Source organism: Pangasianodon hypophthalmus, chromosome 13, assembly GCF_027358585.1.
Source record: "Pangasianodon hypophthalmus isolate fPanHyp1 chromosome 13, fPanHyp1.pri, whole genome shotgun sequence".
In the NCBI taxonomy this organism is placed as follows: Eukaryota; Metazoa; Chordata; class Actinopteri; order Siluriformes; family Pangasiidae; genus Pangasianodon; species Pangasianodon hypophthalmus.
In genome coordinates, this window is record NC_069722.1 from 8,847,013 (window position 1) to 8,866,455 (window position 19,443).

The window sequence follows — 19,443 nt, forward strand, 5'->3', positions numbered from 1 at the left end:
AATTGATTTATTAAGTGCTTTTAACTCCAGACGTTTTCACAAAGAAGCTAAACACAAATTCAGACACCTAAGGAAGCACTCCCTGTCTTGAAAGATATATGTTTGATTGTTTGTTTGGTACATTGTTTTTAATGGGGGTATCAAATCAGTTTTGCCTTCACCTAGTCATTATAAGTTAAAGACGTGGGTAGGGGAACTAGTTCTAGATCAGTACGGGAAGAAATCTCTCATCAGGGCGTGTAACAGATGACACAGGTAGGGGAGGTCACAGTCTACATGTGCTTGGAATATAAATGGAAGTCTAGTACATTTAGAGACACAGGACATCAGGAGACAGAAAACTACCTGAAACCAGAAGAGACACACGATCATGGAGATTAATTTGTGGAAAGTTGTGTGTGTTGTATGTGCTCTACTCCTTAACGCTACAGGTATGTGTAAAGGAAGTGCTGGTTCTGATGAATATTCCATTAAATCTGTCATATGATTAATATATTACAATTAAGGCAAGAACCTACAGGTGAATAGGGAAATTTTAAAAGAATAAATATCACAATTGCTAGTTTGTTGCTGAGATTCTTACAAGTATTTTTTGTATTGGAACTTTTTCAGAAATGTTCATTTACTTATACAAATGAGGCTTTATCTAATTATACTCTAATAACTTTGCATACTTAATTAAACCAAAAATCTATGTTGTTAGAATTAAAATATTTATATAAATCTAACACTCAAATGATAGATACTTTACAGAGCAGTTAGTTGGAAATCACTTTTTATTGTTTAATCAAGAAAATACCACATACTTTTTGATGCCATTTTTCATGAAATATAACTAATATAAATCCAAGAATAATCAATATTCCTCTGTAATATCCTTTTAATTAGAATTTAAGAGTGAACTTGTAAAATGTCATGAATGCAGATCATCTAGAGATACAGATTTTGAATTCTGAAAAGAGAAAAAAATGATTTTGAGGAAGATGGTTTAAAAAATATAAAATAGTTTAATCTCTTTCCACTTTAGTTAACCCTCCTGAAAGTTTCAGTCCTAAACCTAACCCTATTCCATCGAATAATTTGTATGCCTACACTGCAAAAAATGTCATCTTAGCAAGTGAAAACGTCAGTAGATATTGACAGATGATGATGCTTCTAAATGCTTAAAATTAGCAACATTACTTGCTAATAGAACAAGGATATTTCAATCTTGAAATGAGTAACAACAATGTCTAGAAATAGTTTTAATTGTCATATATTTGGTTAATTGTAATCTTGAAACTTTCAGACATTTCAGACATTTGATCTTGCTGTGATCTTGACCCTTCATCTGCTGGTTACAGTGATCCTTCAAACATTCAGAACCCCATTCTTGAGATGTCTTTCTAATGAGAATCTCAGACAGAAACACTGAAAACATAATGCCTGTACCATGTAGGTGCAGAGCCATGTTAATAATAAAAAAACCTTGATATGACGAAAATTGTCATTTCTACCAGTAGTGACTTATGACCCTTTAATCTGGCTTTAATCTGCCAAAACAAGGTGGAAACCTTATTATTTATGTAAAGTACTTTGGAAGCACTAAGAACAGAATGAAGGTATTGCCTTTCTCTTTATAGTTTTTATTCTCTGTATGCCTGCATATTGTCTCTTATCCTCTTTGTATAACTAATTTTTTTTACATATATAACCCAAAATGCAAGTAGTTGGTTATATAATTTAAATGGAACAGTAATTAAAATAATTATTTTAATAATAATAATAATAATAATAATAATAAAATAAAATAATTATTTGTTTTACTCATTGACGAAGACTTTAGGAAATGTAGCAAATGATAAACTGTAAAAATAACATTGAAAATGTGTTTTAAATTGATTATACTTTTCTCATTATGTCAGTGACATTGCACTATATTCTTTACACATTAATGATGCTGGTTCATTTACCACCATTAACTATTACTAAAGTCTTTTTTTGTTGTATTAGTATTATGAAAATGCATGTTCAAATTTGTTGTCAGACATTTCGTTGTCTTGGCTGAAGCAATAACATCCTCAGTCTTAAGAGAATCTTGCTAATACAGGGTTCTCTGAACTTATTTTAATTATATTGTGCATGTTGGCTTATGCTGTATTTAGAATCCAAAAGCTAAGAATACACTGGAGAAACTCTCTGACGTTGTTGATATAGCATTGAGCATTGTGCTTCTCTCTTCCTTTTCCATTAGGCTCACACGCCCAGCTGGCTGGTAAGTTCTTGATTCAAACAACATGACAACTGTGTTTTATTTTTAAAACAGAGGTTACATTGCAAGATTTACCAGTTTGTGAACTAACAAGTTTGCAATAACGTGGTGTCCAAATGAACCCAAACATCAACTCAGCATTAATCAAGTTAATTATCCCAGTGAAAGAGTCAGTGTTTACTGTACAGCGCTGATACATACACAACAAATTTGTACATGGTCAAAACATTTACAGTTAATAATCACTCTGAAGATCATATGCTTGCTAGCTGAATATCTGATTAAAAAAAACAAATATCAAAATATTCTGTGAAATGCATGATTTTGATCTATTCTTTAACTCACCTTACTTGCTTTCCCTCACTTTCTCTCTGGTAGAGAAGAGGACCAGAGGAGGGCTGAAAAATGATTTCAACTCTCAGCAAGCATTCAGTGATAGCAAAACCCTCTTTTGCCAGATTTTCAATTCAATTTTATTTGTATAGCACTTAACAATGGACATTGTCACAAAGCAGCTTTATAGAAATATATAAATTCAGGATATACAATTTTAATTGATGAATGAGGAAGAATCCTTGAGAGGAACCAGTCTCAAAAGGCAATCCATCCTCATCTGGGTGACAGTGCGATTATAAATAATTCCCTTCTATAACTGTATACTATATGGTCAAAAAGTGCAGTTGTTTAACCACGAAAGTTCATTATAGTTTTCACATGAAGTCTATTTTGTTGAACTTATCAACTATTCATTGAAGGAGACTTGAATGCAAAACTCTTTGTGGGAATTGCAGTCCAAAAGTTATCATAGCAATTATGGTCCTAAGCCATCATAGCAAACCTGTTCATATCAATTGAAGTCCATAGCCATCTTCATGGTATCTAAATGGTACCATCCACAGTAATCTCATGTAACTTTAGGCTGTCCATGTGGGGACATCCTCAGCAGCAGTGTGTGTTTTCCAAGTAATGAGAAATCTTACCAGAAGTATGGCATCAGGATGGATCAGGATCACTGGCATCTCAGGAGTAGCATGTGTAGCTCGACAGAGACACAGAGAGGGAGAGAGAGAGAGAGAGAGAGAGAGAGAGAGAGATTGATAGATATGCTAATTGTCACATAATGGTTAAAGAATATATACATTGTGTGCAGAGTGCAAGCAGGGACTCCGGCAAGACTAGCTATGACACCATAACTAAAAGGGAGAGCCAGAAGGTAACACAGACTTGAGGGCGCCCTGGGACATAAAGCAGCCAGCCACTCCACTGTCAACAAACCTGAGTGAATGCGTGGGAATGGTGGGACGACAGCATCCAAACATCCCAGTTCACCACTACACTCTATGCCCATGAACCCTCCAGATCTGATGCTCTACCTAATAAAAAACTATTCACAAAAGGCTTGACTAAACAAATATGTTTTCAGCCTAGAATTAAACACTGAGACTGTCTGAGTTCCGAACACTAATTGGAAGGCTGTTCTATAACTGTGGGTCTTTGTAAGAGAAAGCTCTGTCCCCTGCTGTAGCCTTCACTATTCGAGGTACCAACAAGTAGCCTGCACCTTTTGATCAAGGTAGGCGTGGTGGATCATAAAAGACCAAAAGTTTGCTCAGGTACTGTGGTGCGAGACCTTTCAGTGCTTTATAGGTCAATAGGAATATTTTATAATCAATGCAAAATTTGATTGAGAACCAATGTAGGGTGGATAAGATAGGGGTGATGTGGTCATATCTTCTGGTTCTAGTAAGAACTCTGGCCACTGCATTCTGGACTAACTGGAGGTTGTTTATGCACCTACTGGAACAGCCAGACAGTAAGGTGTTACAATAATCCAACCTAGAGGTAACAAAAGCATGAACAAATTTTTCCGCATCGTGTAGTGACATTATATTTCTTATCTTAGCAATATTTCTGAGATGAAAGAAGGCTATCCTAGTAATATTATCTACATGAGCTTCAAATGAAAGACTGGAGTCAATAATCACGCCAAGGTCTTTTACTGCTACACATGAAGAAAGAGAAATGCCATCCAGAGATACTGTGTAATCAAAAAGGTTATTTCTAGCTGCATGTGGTCCTAGTACAAGTACGTCTGTCTTGTCAGAATTAAGTAGAAGGAAGTTAATAAGCATCCAGTGTTTAATGTTCTTTACACATTCCTCAACTTTGTTAAGCTGGTGTCTCTCATCTGGCTTTGCTGAAATACACAACTGTGTGTCATCAGCATAACACTGGAAGCTAATACCATGTTTAATTTTACCCAGAAGTAGCACATATAAACAGAACCTTGCTGAACACCAAACTTTACCTTAGTATGCATAGAGAAGTCACCATTTACATCTACAAACTGATGACGATCAGTCAAATAAGACCTGAGCCAGGAGAGGGCCCAATAGTATGACCAATGGTATCAAAAGCTGCACTAAGGTCAAGCAACACAAGCAAGGAGACACAACCCTGATCAGAAGCCAGTAGTAGGTCATTTACCACTTTAACCAATGCTGGCTTGGTGCTATGACGAGGCCTAAATCCTGAGTGATACATTTGAATGTTATTCCTATGCAGTTATGAGCATAACTGCTCTGCTACAAACTTTTCTAGGATCTTGGAGATAAAGGGGAGGTTTGATATAGGTCTATAGTTGGACAACTGACAGGGGTCGAGGTCAGGTTTTTTAATCAGGGGTTTGATAACTGCTAGTTTAAAAGATTTAGGTACATAGCCAAAGCTAAGGGAAGAACTGATTATTTTTAGAAGAGTTTTGATTGCTTCTGGAATTATCTGTTGATGATTTTGATGAGGAAATTAATGAAATTAGTTCAGTCTCTCGAAGGGGAGTAAAACATTCTAATTGCTGATCTGTTATGGTCATATTATTATCTACACAGTTAGTTATCAAATTGGCAAATTGATAAGTTTATTATTAATTAGAACATTATTACTTTATTTTTCATATATGATTTTCTCATAATTCATTTATTTTTGCTTTCTGATTTTTTTTTTCACAATTAATTTATTTTCACATTAATTAAGTTAATTTTTCACATGTGGGTTTATTTATCATGTCATTTATTTATCACACAATGTTACTTGTTTTTCCTTAAATTCACTGAATTTGAAATGCACCATCACAAGTTTTCCACATGTGATTACATACTACTCATATAATCACATGTGAAACTTACAGTATGTGAAGTGTATATTCGGCTATGTATGTATGTATTTATGTGTTCCAGAAATCATAGTCGTTGACTAAAGCTATGGTTACACAAAGAGGAAACGTGTTCCACATAAGAGACACAGACAAAAGTCAAAACCAGAAAAACACTAAGTAGAAAGTTGGAAACTTGGAAAACAAGACAATAATATGGCTTAGTAATAAATGAAAAGAATAAGCACAGATGGGTATAGAGTATATGCACAAAGGATTGAATACAAAATAGACACGGGTGAAAATAATGCAGTAAATATGCCAATAAAATAAGCCAATAATAAGATGGGGTCGAGGTTATATCAAAACAAAGCCTATAACGCTGTTGCCATATGAGCAAATAAATAAATAAATAAAAACTGTGTTCACACAAGTGTGATACTTCAAATGTTTTAGATTTAATTGTATCAAAGGAACTTATTGTATGAATGCAGTAACAATGTGGTGACTATATTGTAATAATACTGTAAAATATACAGTATCTTTAACTTTTCTGTAAAACAAAATACTAACCAGAAGTATTCAGCTGAAACAGTGAAGGAATCTTGTCTTGCCAATTTTTTCCATAATTTTGTCATCCTAAGTTGTAAAAAAGCATAGCTTCAATTATTTTACCAAGCAGGTCAGTGCAACAAGTTTCAACTGGAAGTAAAGCTAGGTATTTTAGCCTAGCTAGGTAGCTAATGTTTGCTAGTCAGCCTGATATTTTAAACAGATAACCCACATAGCTTGCTTTTGTTCTTGTTTTGCTTCTATGGACACACCGTACTTTTGACAAATTTAGTGTTAAGATGTATATTTGACAAGAAAAAAACCTAATATAACTGTACAACACAGGCGATTGCTTTAAGATTTCATGGGAAGTCCAGGCTCTCTTTGTTTAAAAGCTTTACAAAATGTAATGACAACTAATATCCGTGTCTGAAAATAGTATCATCAAAATAAAATTTCTTGCACTTTACAATCCAGTGTCTACTGTGTAAAGTAATAATGGCTGTTCTTCTTAAAGAATAGTAAAATTCCAGTTAGAATGAGGATTTTGTGCTTTTATGACCTTCCTCTTTTCTACCAGTGTGTGGTCGGCCTCCACTGAACACCAAGATTGTGGGTGGTGAAGATGCTGCTCCTGGGTCCTGGCCTTGGCAGGTCAGCATTCAGTCAGGAGGCAGCCATTTCTGTGGTGGCAGCCTGATCAATGAGAACTGGGTCTTATCGGCTGCTCACTGTTTCCCAAGGTATATTGAGAGTTATGCTTGAGAAAGTCTAAAATAACCACACAATAATAATGTATGTATTTGCATTTTCATAGTGCACAACACATAAGGTATTCCACTGTTTAGTGTAAGCAGGTTATTACTGTTTATTGTAAGTATAAAACATAAGGAAATAAGGGATGGGGAGTGACAAATGACATTGTAATATCAGTCTCAATATCTCTTCCTTTCATTTTCAGCATTACTGCACCTGAAATCACAATCTATCTAGGAATGGAAAGTCTGGAGGGGACTAACCCTAATATGCAGAAAACAGGCACTAGTAGCATTATTAATCACCAAGAGTATAACTCTGAGACCAATGACAATGATATTGCACTAGTCCAGCTCTCCTCTTCAGTTAATTTCACCAATTATGTCATGCCAGTGTGCCTCGCAGCAAGCAACAGTTCTTTTCCTGGTGGTACTAATGTCTGGGTCACAGGATGGGGTAAAATTGCATCCAGCGGTAAATATTGCCACACGCAGTGGATTACATGTTTAATTCAATGTAACTAGTTGATTTGAAAAAATAATCTGTAAAGAAATGAACCATTCCTTGCTTTGGAATATAGTCTGATTGTCTTGGCCTGTGTTTTTTGTTGCTAGTAGCTGGTCAGACCAAGGTAGATTTTTCAGCAGGGTTCATTATGCAAATCCATGTTGGTAAAACTTAATCATGGGTCTTCACAGTTAATCTGCCGTCCCCTAAAACCCTGCAGGAGGTGCAGGTGCCGATTGTCAGTAACAGTGACTGTGCAAAAGCATATGGATCTGGTTCTATCACAGACAATATGATGTGTGCTGGCTTAACTCAAGGAGGAAAAGACTCATGCCAGGTAAGAAATCTATCATATTAATACCTGCCATATTAATTTGGTACAGTGTCTTGTTTTAAGAATATGAGACATGCAGCTAATAGCTTGTTGTCCATGCAGGGTGATTCTGGAGGTCCACTGGTGGTCAACATCAATGGAACATGGGTTCAGGCTGGGATTGTGAGCTTTGGCAATGGCTGCGCTTTACCTAAGATTCCTGGTGTGTACACCAGAGTGTCTCAGTACCAAGACTGGATTAACAGCAAGATCAGCAACAATCAACCTGCATTTGTTACATCAAAAAGCAATCGTGACTCCCCCAGCCTCTTCTATCTGTTCCTTTCTTTCTCCGTAATCCCCATCCTCCCCTCCCTCTCTATATTCTAGTGATGATAGATTATACACACAAGCACAAATGAAAGGAGTAAGCTAACATCACAGTATTTTATCTATGTCTTGCAGAAAATCCATACTTAGCATTTAGCTAAAACCTAAAACTTTAGTTTAAAGATCCACAAACAAAAGGAGAGAGCTAACATTACTGTATTCTAGCTATTTTATCTGTCATACAGTACATAAAGAAGAATACTTAGCTTTTATCTGTAGCTTTTACTTACCTTATGTACTTACCTCGAGTACCTTTTTTTTGGTATAGTCTATAGAGAGAAAGCCGAGTTGGCTATCTGCAGAATGTTGCTCCAGTCTGTTCTCTTGTACCCCCTGTCCATGTTGCAAGACTATATGTACCTGAAAGTCTTTGTGACAAATTAAAAGTAAGACAACAAAAAGTGTCTTAGTAAATTATTGGGCCGCCAAGAGCCATGAGAGCAACTTCAATGCACCTTGGCAAAGATACTACAAGTTACTGGACTGTACTGGATGGAAGAAGATCATTCTTTCCTCTGTTAGAGTGTTAATCATTGTGGTGGAGGGTGCTGTCTAATTTGTCACTTGTATGACTATATATATATATATATATATATATATATATATATATATATATATATATATATATATTGTGTGTGTGTGTGTGTGTGGTAATGTATAATTATAACTGATTCCTCTTTCATCTGTACTTTACTCAAAATAAAATATAAATTATCCATAATTTTTTAACATGAAACTGAAAAATTAATCCATGTAACATCTCCTGCACTAACAGTTAATATTTTATATATTGTGCTGAATGTTTTGTAAAATCTGTAAAGAATATAATGGGCACACAGTATATACAGTATATATATAGTAGTGTTCACATCAGCCATCAGAATGTGGAAAAAATGTGATCTCAGTGACCTTGACTGTGGCATAATTGTTGGTGCCGGATGGGTTGGTTTGAATATTTCTGCAACTGCTGATATCCTGGGATTTTTTAATGGGCACACGCTCACCAAAACTGGACAGTTCAAGACTGGAAAAACATAGCCTGCTCTTATGGATCTCGATTTCTGGTGAGGTACACAGATGGTAGGCGTCAGAATTATGGATCCATGGACCCAACCTGCCTTGTGTCAATACAGTTAAAACTAAAAAAGTGAAAGAAATGTGACTCAAGAATATTTCTAGAGCTAATTTATACAAATATATTCATTTATACAAGCTGCTTCTCTCACCAGTTTATTTCAGTTCAATTCAAATTGATTTATTAAGTGCTTTTAACTCCAGACGTTTTCACAAAGCAGCTAAACACAAATTCAGACACCTAAGGAAGCACTCCCTGTCTTGAAAGATATATGTTTGATTGTTTGTTTGGTACATTGTTTTTAATGGGGGTATCAAGTCAGTTTTGCCTTCACCTAGTAATTATAAGTTAAAGACGTGGGTAGGGCAAGTAATTCTAGATCAGTACGGGAAGAAATCTCTCATCAGGGCGTGTAACAGATGACACAGGTAGGGGAGGTCACAGTCTACATGTGCTTGGAATATAAATGGAAGTCTAGTACATTTAGAGACACAGGACATCAGGAGACAGAAAACTACCTGAAACCAGAAGAGACACACGATCATGGAGATTAATTTGTGGAAAGTTGTGTGTGTTGTATGTGCTCTACTCCTTAACGCTACAGGTATGTGTAAAGGAAGTGCTGGTTCTGATGAATATTCCATTAAATCTGTCACATGATTAATATATTACAATTAAGGCAAGAACCTACAGATGAGTAGGGAAATTTTTAAAAGAATAAATATCACAATTGCTACTTCGTTGCTGAGATTCTTACAAGTATTTTTTGTATTGGAACTTTTCTAAAAATGTACCTTTATTTATACAAATGAGGCTTTATCTAATTATACACTAATAATTTTGCATACTTAATAAAAAAAATCTAGTCTTTTGATGTTGTTAGAATTAAAATATTTATCTAAATCTAACACTCACACAATAGATACTTTACAGAGCAGTTAGTTGGAAATCACTTTTTATTGTTTATTCAATAAAATACCACATACTTTTTGATGCCATTTTTCATAAAATATATCTAATATAAATCCAAGAATAATCAATATTCCTCTGTAATATCCTTTTAATTAGGGATCAGAATGAACCTGTAAAATGTCATGAATGCAGGTCATCTAGAGATACAAATACACTGCAAAAAGTGTCATCTTAGCAAGTGAAAACATCAGTAGATATTGACAGATGATGATGCTTCTAAACGCTTAAAATTAGCAACATTACTTGCTAATAGAAGAAGGATATTTCAATCTTGAAATGAGTAAAACAATGTCTAGAAATAGTTTTAATTGTCATATATTTGGTTAATTGTAATCTTGAAACTTTCAGACATTTCAGACATTTGATCTTGCTGTGATCTTGACCCTTCATCTGCTGGTTACAGTGATCCTTCAAACATTCAGAACCCCATTCTTGAGATGTCTTTCTAATGAGAATCTCAGACAGAAACACTGAAAACATAATGCCTGTACCATGTAGGTGCAGAGCCATGTTAATAATAAAAAAACCTTGATATGACGAAAATTGTCATTTCTACCAGTAGTGACTTATGACCCTTTAACCTGGCTTTAATCTGCCAAAACAAGGTGGCAGATCAAATTATTTATGTAAAGTACTTTGGAAGCACTAAGAACAGAATGAAGGTATTGCCTTTCTCTTTATAGCTGTTAACATAACATCCTCAGTCTTAAGAGAATCTTGCTAATACAGGTTTCTCTGGATTTTATTTTAATTATATTGTGCATGTTGGCTTATGCTGTATTTAGAATCCAAAAGCTAAGAATACACTGGAGAAACTCTCTGACGTTGTTGATATAGCATTGAGCATTGTGCTTCTCTCTTCCTTTTCCATTAGGCTCACATGCCCAGCTGCCTGGTAAGTTCTTGATTCAAACAACATGACAACTGTGTTTTATTTTTAAAACAGAGGTTACATTACAAGATTTACCAGTTTGTGAAGTAACAAGTTTGCAATAACGTGGTGTCCAAATGAACCCAAACATCAACTAAGTATTAAGCTTAAAGTTAATTATCCAAGTGAAAGAGTCAGTGTTTACTGTACAATGCTGATACATACACAACAAATTCGTACATGGTCAGATTAAAACTTTCACAATTTTATATATATTGCCAGTCTTAGTGTTTTAACTCTGTTTAACTCTGTGTTCTCTGTTTAACTCTCAAGTAAGTTAAATGAACAATGCATACCTGTAATGTTTACAGCACAAAACAAACACTGATTCAAAACTGTGAATCATTTACAAGACAGATTATAAAATATATGATTTTGATCTTTTCACCTCACTCATCTACTCACCTGACTTGCTTTCCCTCACTTTCTCTCTGGTAGAGAAGAGGACCAGAGGAGGGCTGAAAAATGATTTCAACTCTCAGCAAGCATTCAGTGATAGCAAAACCCTCTTTTGCCAGATTTTCAATTCAATTAAATTTTCTTTGTATAGCACTTAACAATGGACATTGTCACCAAGCAGCTTTATAGAAATATATAAATTCAGGATATATAATTTAAATTGATGAATGAGGAAGAACCCTTCAGAGGAACCAGTCTCAAAAGGCAATCCATCCTCATCTGGGTGACACCGGATAGTGCGATTATAAATAATTCCCTTCTATAACTGTATACTATATGGTCAAAAAGTGCAATTGTTTAACCGTGAAATTCATATAAATTCATTATAGTTTTCACATGAAGTCTATTTTGTTGAACTTATCAACTCTTCACTGATGGAGACTTGAATGCAAAACTGTTTGTCGGAATTGCAGTCCAAAAGCTATCATAGCAATTATAGTCCTAAGCCGTCATAGCAAACCTGTTCATATCAATTGAAGTCCAAAGCCACTCTCATGTAATCTCATGTAACTTTAGGCTGTCCATGTGGGGACATCCTCAGCAGCAGTGTGTGGTTTCCAAGTGATGAGAAATCCTACCAGAAGTAGGGCATCAGGATGGATCAGGCAGGTTCAGAGAGCAGAAGGGGTCAGGATCACTGGCATCTCAGGAGTAGCATGTGTAGCTCGACAGAGAGACAGAGAGAGGGAGAGAGAGAGAGAGATTGTTAGGTATGGGCCGACAGCATCCAAACATCCCAGTTTACCACAACACTCTATGCCCATGAACCCTCCAGATCTGATGCTCTACCTAAGAAAAAACTATTCACAAAAGGCTTGACTAAACAAATATGTTTTCAGCCTAGAAGTAAACAATGAGACTGTCTGAGTCCCGAACATTAATTGTAAGGCTGTTCTATAACTGTGGGTCTTTGTAAGAGAAAGCTCTGTCCCCTGCTGTAGCCTTCACTATTCGAGGTACCAACAAGTAGCCTGCACCTTTTGATCAAGGTAGGCGTGGTGGATCATAAAAGACCAAAAGTTTGCTCAGGTACTGCGGTGCGAGACCTTTCAGTGCTTTATAGGTCAATAGTAATATTTTATAATCAGTGCAAAATTTGATTGGGAGCCAATGCAGGGTGGATAAGATAGGGGTGATGTGGTCATATCTTCTGGTTCTAGTAAGAACTCTGGCTGCTGCATTCTGGAGGTCAGGTTTTTTAATCAGGGGTTTGATAACTGCTAGTTTAAAAGATTTAGATACATAGCCAAAGCTAAGGGAAGAACTGATTATTTTATAAGAGGTTTCATTGCTTCTGGAATTATCTGTTGATGATTTTGATGAGGAACTTAGTGAAATTAGTTCAGTCTCTCGAAGGGGACTAAAACATTCTAATTGCTGATCAGTTATGGTTATATTATTATCTACACAGTTATTAAATTGGCATCTTGATAAGTTTATTATTAATTAGCACATTATTCATTTATTTTTCATATATGATTTTTTCACAATTCGTTTATTTTCACATGTTAATTTTTCACATGGAGGTTTATTTATCATGTGACTTATCACATTATTCCTTTTGTCACAAATTATTCACACATTGTTACTTGAATTCAATTGTACAGTTTCAGAGAATAACATGATGAAATGCACCATCACAAATGTTCCACATGTGATTACATATTACTCATATAATCACATATGAAACTTACAGTATGTGCTTAGAGTAGCTAGTACTGGAAATTCAAACTGGCCATTTTTCTGTGTTGTGTAAAATCCATAAACCACAATTCAAATGTAATGTGTGTTATGATCTTAATTCCTGGGGCAAATTAAGACTCTAAACAAACTGAAAAACAGTACAGCATTTTAATGCACAAACATGGCACATTTATTGTTGTAATATGCAGGAGGTGTATATTCGGTGTATGTATGTACAGTTGTGGCCAAAAGTTTTGAGAATTTTCACAAAGTCTGCTGCCTCAGTTTTTATGATGGCAATTTGCATATACTCCAGAATGTTATGAAGAGTGATCAGATGAATTGCAATTAATTGCAAAGTCCCTCTTTGTCATGAAAATGAACTTAATCCCAAAAAAAAAACCATTTCCACTGCCACAAAAGAACCAGCTGACATCATGTCAGTGATTCTCTTGTTAACACAGGTGAGAGTGTTGACGAGGACAAGGCAGGAGATCACTCTGTCATGCTGATTGAGTTAGAATAACAGACTGGAATCTTTAAAAGGAGGGTGGTGCTTGAAATCATTGTTCTTCCTTGGTTAACCATGGTTACCTGCAAGGAAACACGTGCAGTCATCATTACGTTGCACAAAAAGGGATTCACAGGCAAGGATATTGCTGCCAGTAAGATTGCACCTAAATCAACCATTTATCAGATCATCAAGAACTTCAAGGAGAGAGGATCAATTGTTGTGAAGAAGGCTTCAGGGCTCCCAAGAAAGTCCAGCAAGCGGCAGGACCATCTTCTAAAGTTGATTCAGCTGCGGGATCGGGGCACCACCAGTGCAGAGCTTGCTCGGGAATGGCAGCAAGCAGGTGTGAGTGCATCTGCACGGACAGTGAGGCGAAGACTTTTGGAGGATGGCCTGGTGTCAGAAGGGCAGCAAAGAAGCCACTTCTTTCCAGGAAGTTCTTTATCAGGGACAGACTGATATTCTGCAAATGGTACAGGGATTGGACTGCTGAGGACTGGGGTAAAGTCATTTTCTCTGATGAATCCTCTTTCCGATTGTTTGGGGCATCCGGAAGAAAGCTTGTCCGGAGAAGAAAAGGTGAGCACTACCATCAGTCCTGTGTCATGCCAACAGTAAAGCATCCTCAGACCACTCATGTGTGGGGTTGCTTCTCAGCCATGGAGTGGGCTCACTCACATTTTTGCCTAAGAACACAGCCATGAATAAAGAATCGTACAAAAACATCCTCCGAGAGCAACTTCTCCCAACCATCCAAGAACAGTTTGGTGACGAAAAATGCCTTTTCCAGCATGATGAAGCACCTTGCCATAAGGCAAAAGTGATAACTAAGTGGCTCGGGGAACAAAACATTGAAATTTTGGGTCCATGGCCAGGAAACTCCTCAGACCTTAATCCCATTGAGAACTTGTGGTCAATCCTCAAGAGGCAGGTGGACAAACAAAAACCCACAAATTCTGACAAACTCCAAGCATTGATTATGCAAGAATGGGCTGCCATCAGTCAGGATGTGGCCCAGAAGTTGATTGACAGCATGCCATGGCGAATTGCAGAGGTCTTGAAAAACACAGCAAATATTGAGTCTTTGCATAAACTTAATGTAATTGTCAATAAAAGCCTTTGACACTTATGAAATGCTTGTAATTATACTTCAGTATACCATAGTAACATCTGACAAAAAGATCTAAAAACACTGAAGCAGCAGACTTTGTGAAAATTAATATTTGTGTCATTCTCAAAACTTTTGGCCACGACTGTAATTACGTGTTCCAGAAATCATAGTCGTTGACTAAAGCTATGGCTACACAAGGAGGATGCGTGTTCCACATAAGAGACACAGACAAAAGTCAAAACCAGAAAAACGCTAAGAAGAAAGTTGGAAACTTGGAAAACAGCACAAAAATATGGCTTAGTAATGAATGAAAAGAATAAGCACAGATGGGTATAGAGTATATGCACAAAGGATTGAATACGAAATAGACACGGGTGAAAATAATGCAGTAAATAAGCCAATAATAAGATGGGGTTGAGATTATATCAAAACAAAGCCTATAACACTGTTGCCATATGAGCAATAAATAAATAAATAAATAAATAAATAATATAAAAATACTGTGTTCACACAAGTGTGATACTTCAAATGTGTTTAGTTTAAACTGTATCAAAGGACCTTGTTGTATGACTACAGTAACAATGCTGTGACTATATTGTAATAATACTGTAAAACATACAGTATCTTTAACTTTTCTGTAAAACAAAATACTAACCAGAAGCATTCAGCTGAAGCAGTGAAGGAATCTTGTCTTGCCAATTTTTTCCATAATTTTGTCATCCTAAGTTGTAAAAAAAGCATAGCTTCAATTATTTTACCAAGGATGTCAGTGCAACAAGTTTCAACTGGAAGTAAAGCTAGGTATTTTAGCTTAGCAAGGTAGCTAATGTTTGCTAGTCATCCTGATATTTTAAACAGATAACCCACATAGCCTGCTATTGTTCTTGTTTTGCTTCTATGGACACACTGTACTTTTGCCATATTTAACATTAAGATGTATATTTGACAAGAAAAAAACCTAATATAACTGTACAACACAGGCGATTGCTTTAAGACTTCATGGGAAGTCCAGGCTCCCTAAAATATCATTAAAATGTAGCAATGAATTTTTTCTATATTAAATGTAGAAATATGTCTATATTATTCATCACACTTGTTGAAATGTTATATGATATGATATGATATATGATATGAATGAATCAAATATATAATATGATATGCATCAAATCAGTTATCACTGCAATATTGCACAGTTTGTTCATTTCATGCAAAGTGTTTTCAGCGGACAGCGCAGCCTGCGTATAAAGCTATGTTTATTTTTTATGTTTATTTAAATTATTTGCATTAATTCTGAAATTTTTTGCTTATTTATAGGTCTGGTTTGCTAGCTGTCACTATCTTCCTCAGTGAAATTTAGCTAGCTATTTCGCAGCCTAGATAGCTAGCTATTTCGCAGCTTGATATTAGTGTAGCTTGGCAGACACTGCTACACACACACACACGCACACACACACACACACACACACACACACATATATATATACATATATATATATATATATATATATATATATATATATATATATATATATATATATATATATATGTGTGTGTGTGTGTGTGTCTGTGTGTATACCTGAATACCACACACCTGTGCTTCCCCTATTTTACAAACCACCAGCCACAAAATCACAGTAACTATCAGGCAATGCTGCTGCCAGTAAATTACTGTAAATTTACAGGGTCATTTTTTTTTTTTTTTTTACAGTGTGGCTACATTTGAAGATCAGGAGTAATCCGAAATAATGGTTTAAAAGCTTGACAAGATGTAATGACCACTAATATCAGGGTCTGAAAATAGTATCGAAATAAAGTTTCTTGCACTTTACAATCCAGTGTCTACTGTGTAAATTAATAATGGCGGTTCTTCTTAAAGAATAGTAAAATTCCGATTATAATGAGGATTTTGTGCTTTTATGACCTTCCTCTTTTCTACCAGTGTGTGGTCGGCCTCCACTGAACACCAAGATTGTGGGTGGTGAAGATGCTGCTCCCGGGTCCTGGCCTTGGCAGGTCAGCATTCAGTCAGGAGGCAGCCATTTCTGTGGTGGCAGCCTGATCAATGAGAACTGGGTCTTATCGGCTGCTCACTGTTTCCCAAGGTATATTGAGAGTTATGCTTGAGAAAGTCTAAAATAACCACACAATAATAATGTAGGTATTTGCATTTTCATAGTGTGCAACACATAAGGTATCCCATATTTTAATGGTAGTAAGTTATTACTGTTTATTGTAAATATAAAACAGACAGAAATAAGGGATTGGGAATGACAAGTTAAATGGTAATATCTATATTAAGAGTATCAATATCTCTTCCTTTCATTTTCAGCATTGGTGCAGCTTCTATCAGAATCTTACTAGGAATGGGAAATTTGGAGGGGACTAACCCTAATATGCAGGAAACAAGTGCTAGCAAGATTATCATCCACCAAGACTATAACTCTGACAACAGTAATGACAATGATATTGCACTAGTCCAGCTCTCCTCTTCAGTGATGTTCAATGATTATGTCATGCCAGTGTGCCTCGCAGCAAGCAACAGTTCTTTTCCTGTTGGTACTAATGTCTGGGTTACAGGATATGGTAAAATCGGTTACAATGGTGAGTGACACATACTGACACAAAGCAGACTGCTTGATAATTAATGTATTTCAACATATTAAGTTAATTTGAAAATAAAATCAGGAAAGAAATTAATCAGTCCTTGATTTGGAATACTCTTCCCTGCTGAAAAATCCAGTTTGCTCTGACCAAGGCAGCTGGAAAACACTTACCAGCCAGCAAAGAGCATCTGCCAGTCTGAGTATCTTGGCCTGTGTTTTTTGTTGCTAGTAGCTGGTCAGACCAAGCTGGATTTTTCAGCAGGGTTCATTATGCAAATCCATGTTGGTAAAACTTAATCATGGGTCTTCACAGTTAATCTGCCGTCCCCTAAAACCCTGCAGGAGGTGCAGGTGCCGATTGTCAGTAACAGTGACTGTGCAAAAGTATATAGACCTGGTTCTATCACAGACAATATGATGTGTGCTGGCTTAGCTGAGGGAGGAAAAGACTCATGCCAGGTAAGAAATCTAAAACCTGCCATATTAATTTGGTACAGTGTCTTGTTTTAAGAATATGAGACATGCAGCTAACAGCTTGTTGTCCATGCAGGGTGATTCTGGAGGTCCACTGGTGGTCAACATCAATGGAACATGGGTTCAGGCTGGGATTGTGAGCTTTGGCAGTGGCTGCGCTTTACCTAAGATCCCTGGTGTGTACACCAGAGTGTCTCAGTACCAAGACTGGATTAACAGCAAGATCAGCAACAATCAACCTGCATTTGTTACATCAAAAAGCAACCGTGACTCCCCCAGCCTCTTCTATCTGTTCCTTTCTTTCTCCGTAATCCCCATCCTCCCCTCCCTCTCTATATTCTAGTGATGATAGTCAAATTATACACACAAGCACAAATGAAAGGAGTAAGCTAACATCACAGTATTTTATCTAAGTCTTCCAGAAGAAGATCCATATTTAGCTTTTAGCTAAAACCTAAAACTTTAGTTTAAAGATCCACAAACGAAAGGAGAGAGCTAACATTACTGTATTCTAGCTATTTTATCTGTCATACAGTACATAAAGAACAATACTTAGCTTTTATCTGTAAGGTGACTAGACAGAAGCCCTTTCTCACAAAAAAACATCCAAACTAAATCACCCCAAACTATGTAGCAAAATGTGTTATGATCTGATGAGAGATCAATTCCAAAAGGTATGTTTGTTGCATAAAAAAAAATAAAAATAAAAAAATCACCAAAAGAACACCATACACCATATTGCCAAGTGAATATGTGCCATGCTGATACACTCTTAGTCAAAAAGATTGAGTGGTGTAATATAATCAAAAGGTGCTTCAACAATCTATTAGTTTATGGGTGTGCACACTTATGCAACTAGGTCATTGTAATTTGTTTTATTTTTACTATTTTCCCCTAAAATGTTTCTGATTGTTTTTCACTTAATTTTTATACATTGTAATTTCACATTGAGAGTAGAAAAAGTTCTGACAAGATTTATCTTGGGTTCATTTTTTTTTTTCACAAACACCTGCCATTTTAACAGGGGAGTGTAGACTTTTTATATGAACTGTATGTGTCTTAGAGTACTACTTAGACGTCCAGAGTGCCTTGTATTTCAGGAACAAATACCAACCTGGCAAGAATTAAATGAGAACGTTTTAGGTATAGATGTCTATATGACAGTGGTATTGATTGCAAATATTAATTGTATTTATTGTCATATGTGACTTGAAGACTTTGTTAGTTTGTTGGAAGTTCTTGGCATGTGTGCCCACTGGAAAGTATCTAGGCTATTCTAACTTCTCTTGGAGGTTAGGTGGGTTGAAAAAGAACCAATTATGCTCAGAGCTAAAATGAAAGTAAATCATACTTAAACATAACTTTGTTTACATACACAAGAGATTAGTAATTGAAAACTCTGAATTTATTCAACCACGTAGCTGATAATTTGTCCTATAGTTACTACATACATACTGTATGTTCATTGGTATGAGTGAGATCACCTGAAAAAAATTCAGTGATACTCTTTCTGTTTCAGTGGATGGGTGCATCATACTGAACTACACAACAAGAAATTTCAGTCTGAGCTGTATTTAACTTTGCAGCTTTACAGAAATCCAGATCTAGACACTTTGAGAAGCCATGATTCAGTTTATTCCTCTCTCTAAGCAGCAACAGAGAATGGGGCTTTAGCAAAAAAATTAACTTTACATGAGCATG

At 36.0% G+C, this 19,443-nt stretch overlaps 1 protein-coding gene across 1 annotated transcript in view; it reads left to right on the forward strand.

The window, feature by feature from the left end:
* LOC113528198 (transmembrane protease serine 9) overlaps positions 1-19,443 on the forward strand; it is a 30,669-nt gene continuing 11,226 nt past the window's right edge. The window contains exons 1-12 of the mRNA XM_053239399.1: positions 1-431; positions 2,234-2,254; positions 6,535-6,697; positions 6,916-7,184; positions 7,409-7,554; positions 7,654-7,919; positions 8,308-8,465; positions 10,842-10,862; positions 16,605-16,767; positions 16,995-17,266; positions 17,582-17,727; positions 17,819-18,049. Coding sequence (XP_053095374.1) covers positions 371-431; positions 2,234-2,254; positions 6,535-6,697; positions 6,916-7,184; positions 7,409-7,554; positions 7,654-7,919; positions 8,308-8,465; positions 10,842-10,862; positions 16,605-16,767; positions 16,995-17,266; positions 17,582-17,727; positions 17,819-18,049 — 1,917 coding nt within the window. The 5' untranslated portion in view covers positions 1-370. The remainder of the gene's footprint in view (positions 432-2,233; positions 2,255-6,534; positions 6,698-6,915; positions 7,185-7,408; positions 7,555-7,653; positions 7,920-8,307; positions 8,466-10,841; positions 10,863-16,604; positions 16,768-16,994; positions 17,267-17,581; positions 17,728-17,818; positions 18,050-19,443) is intronic.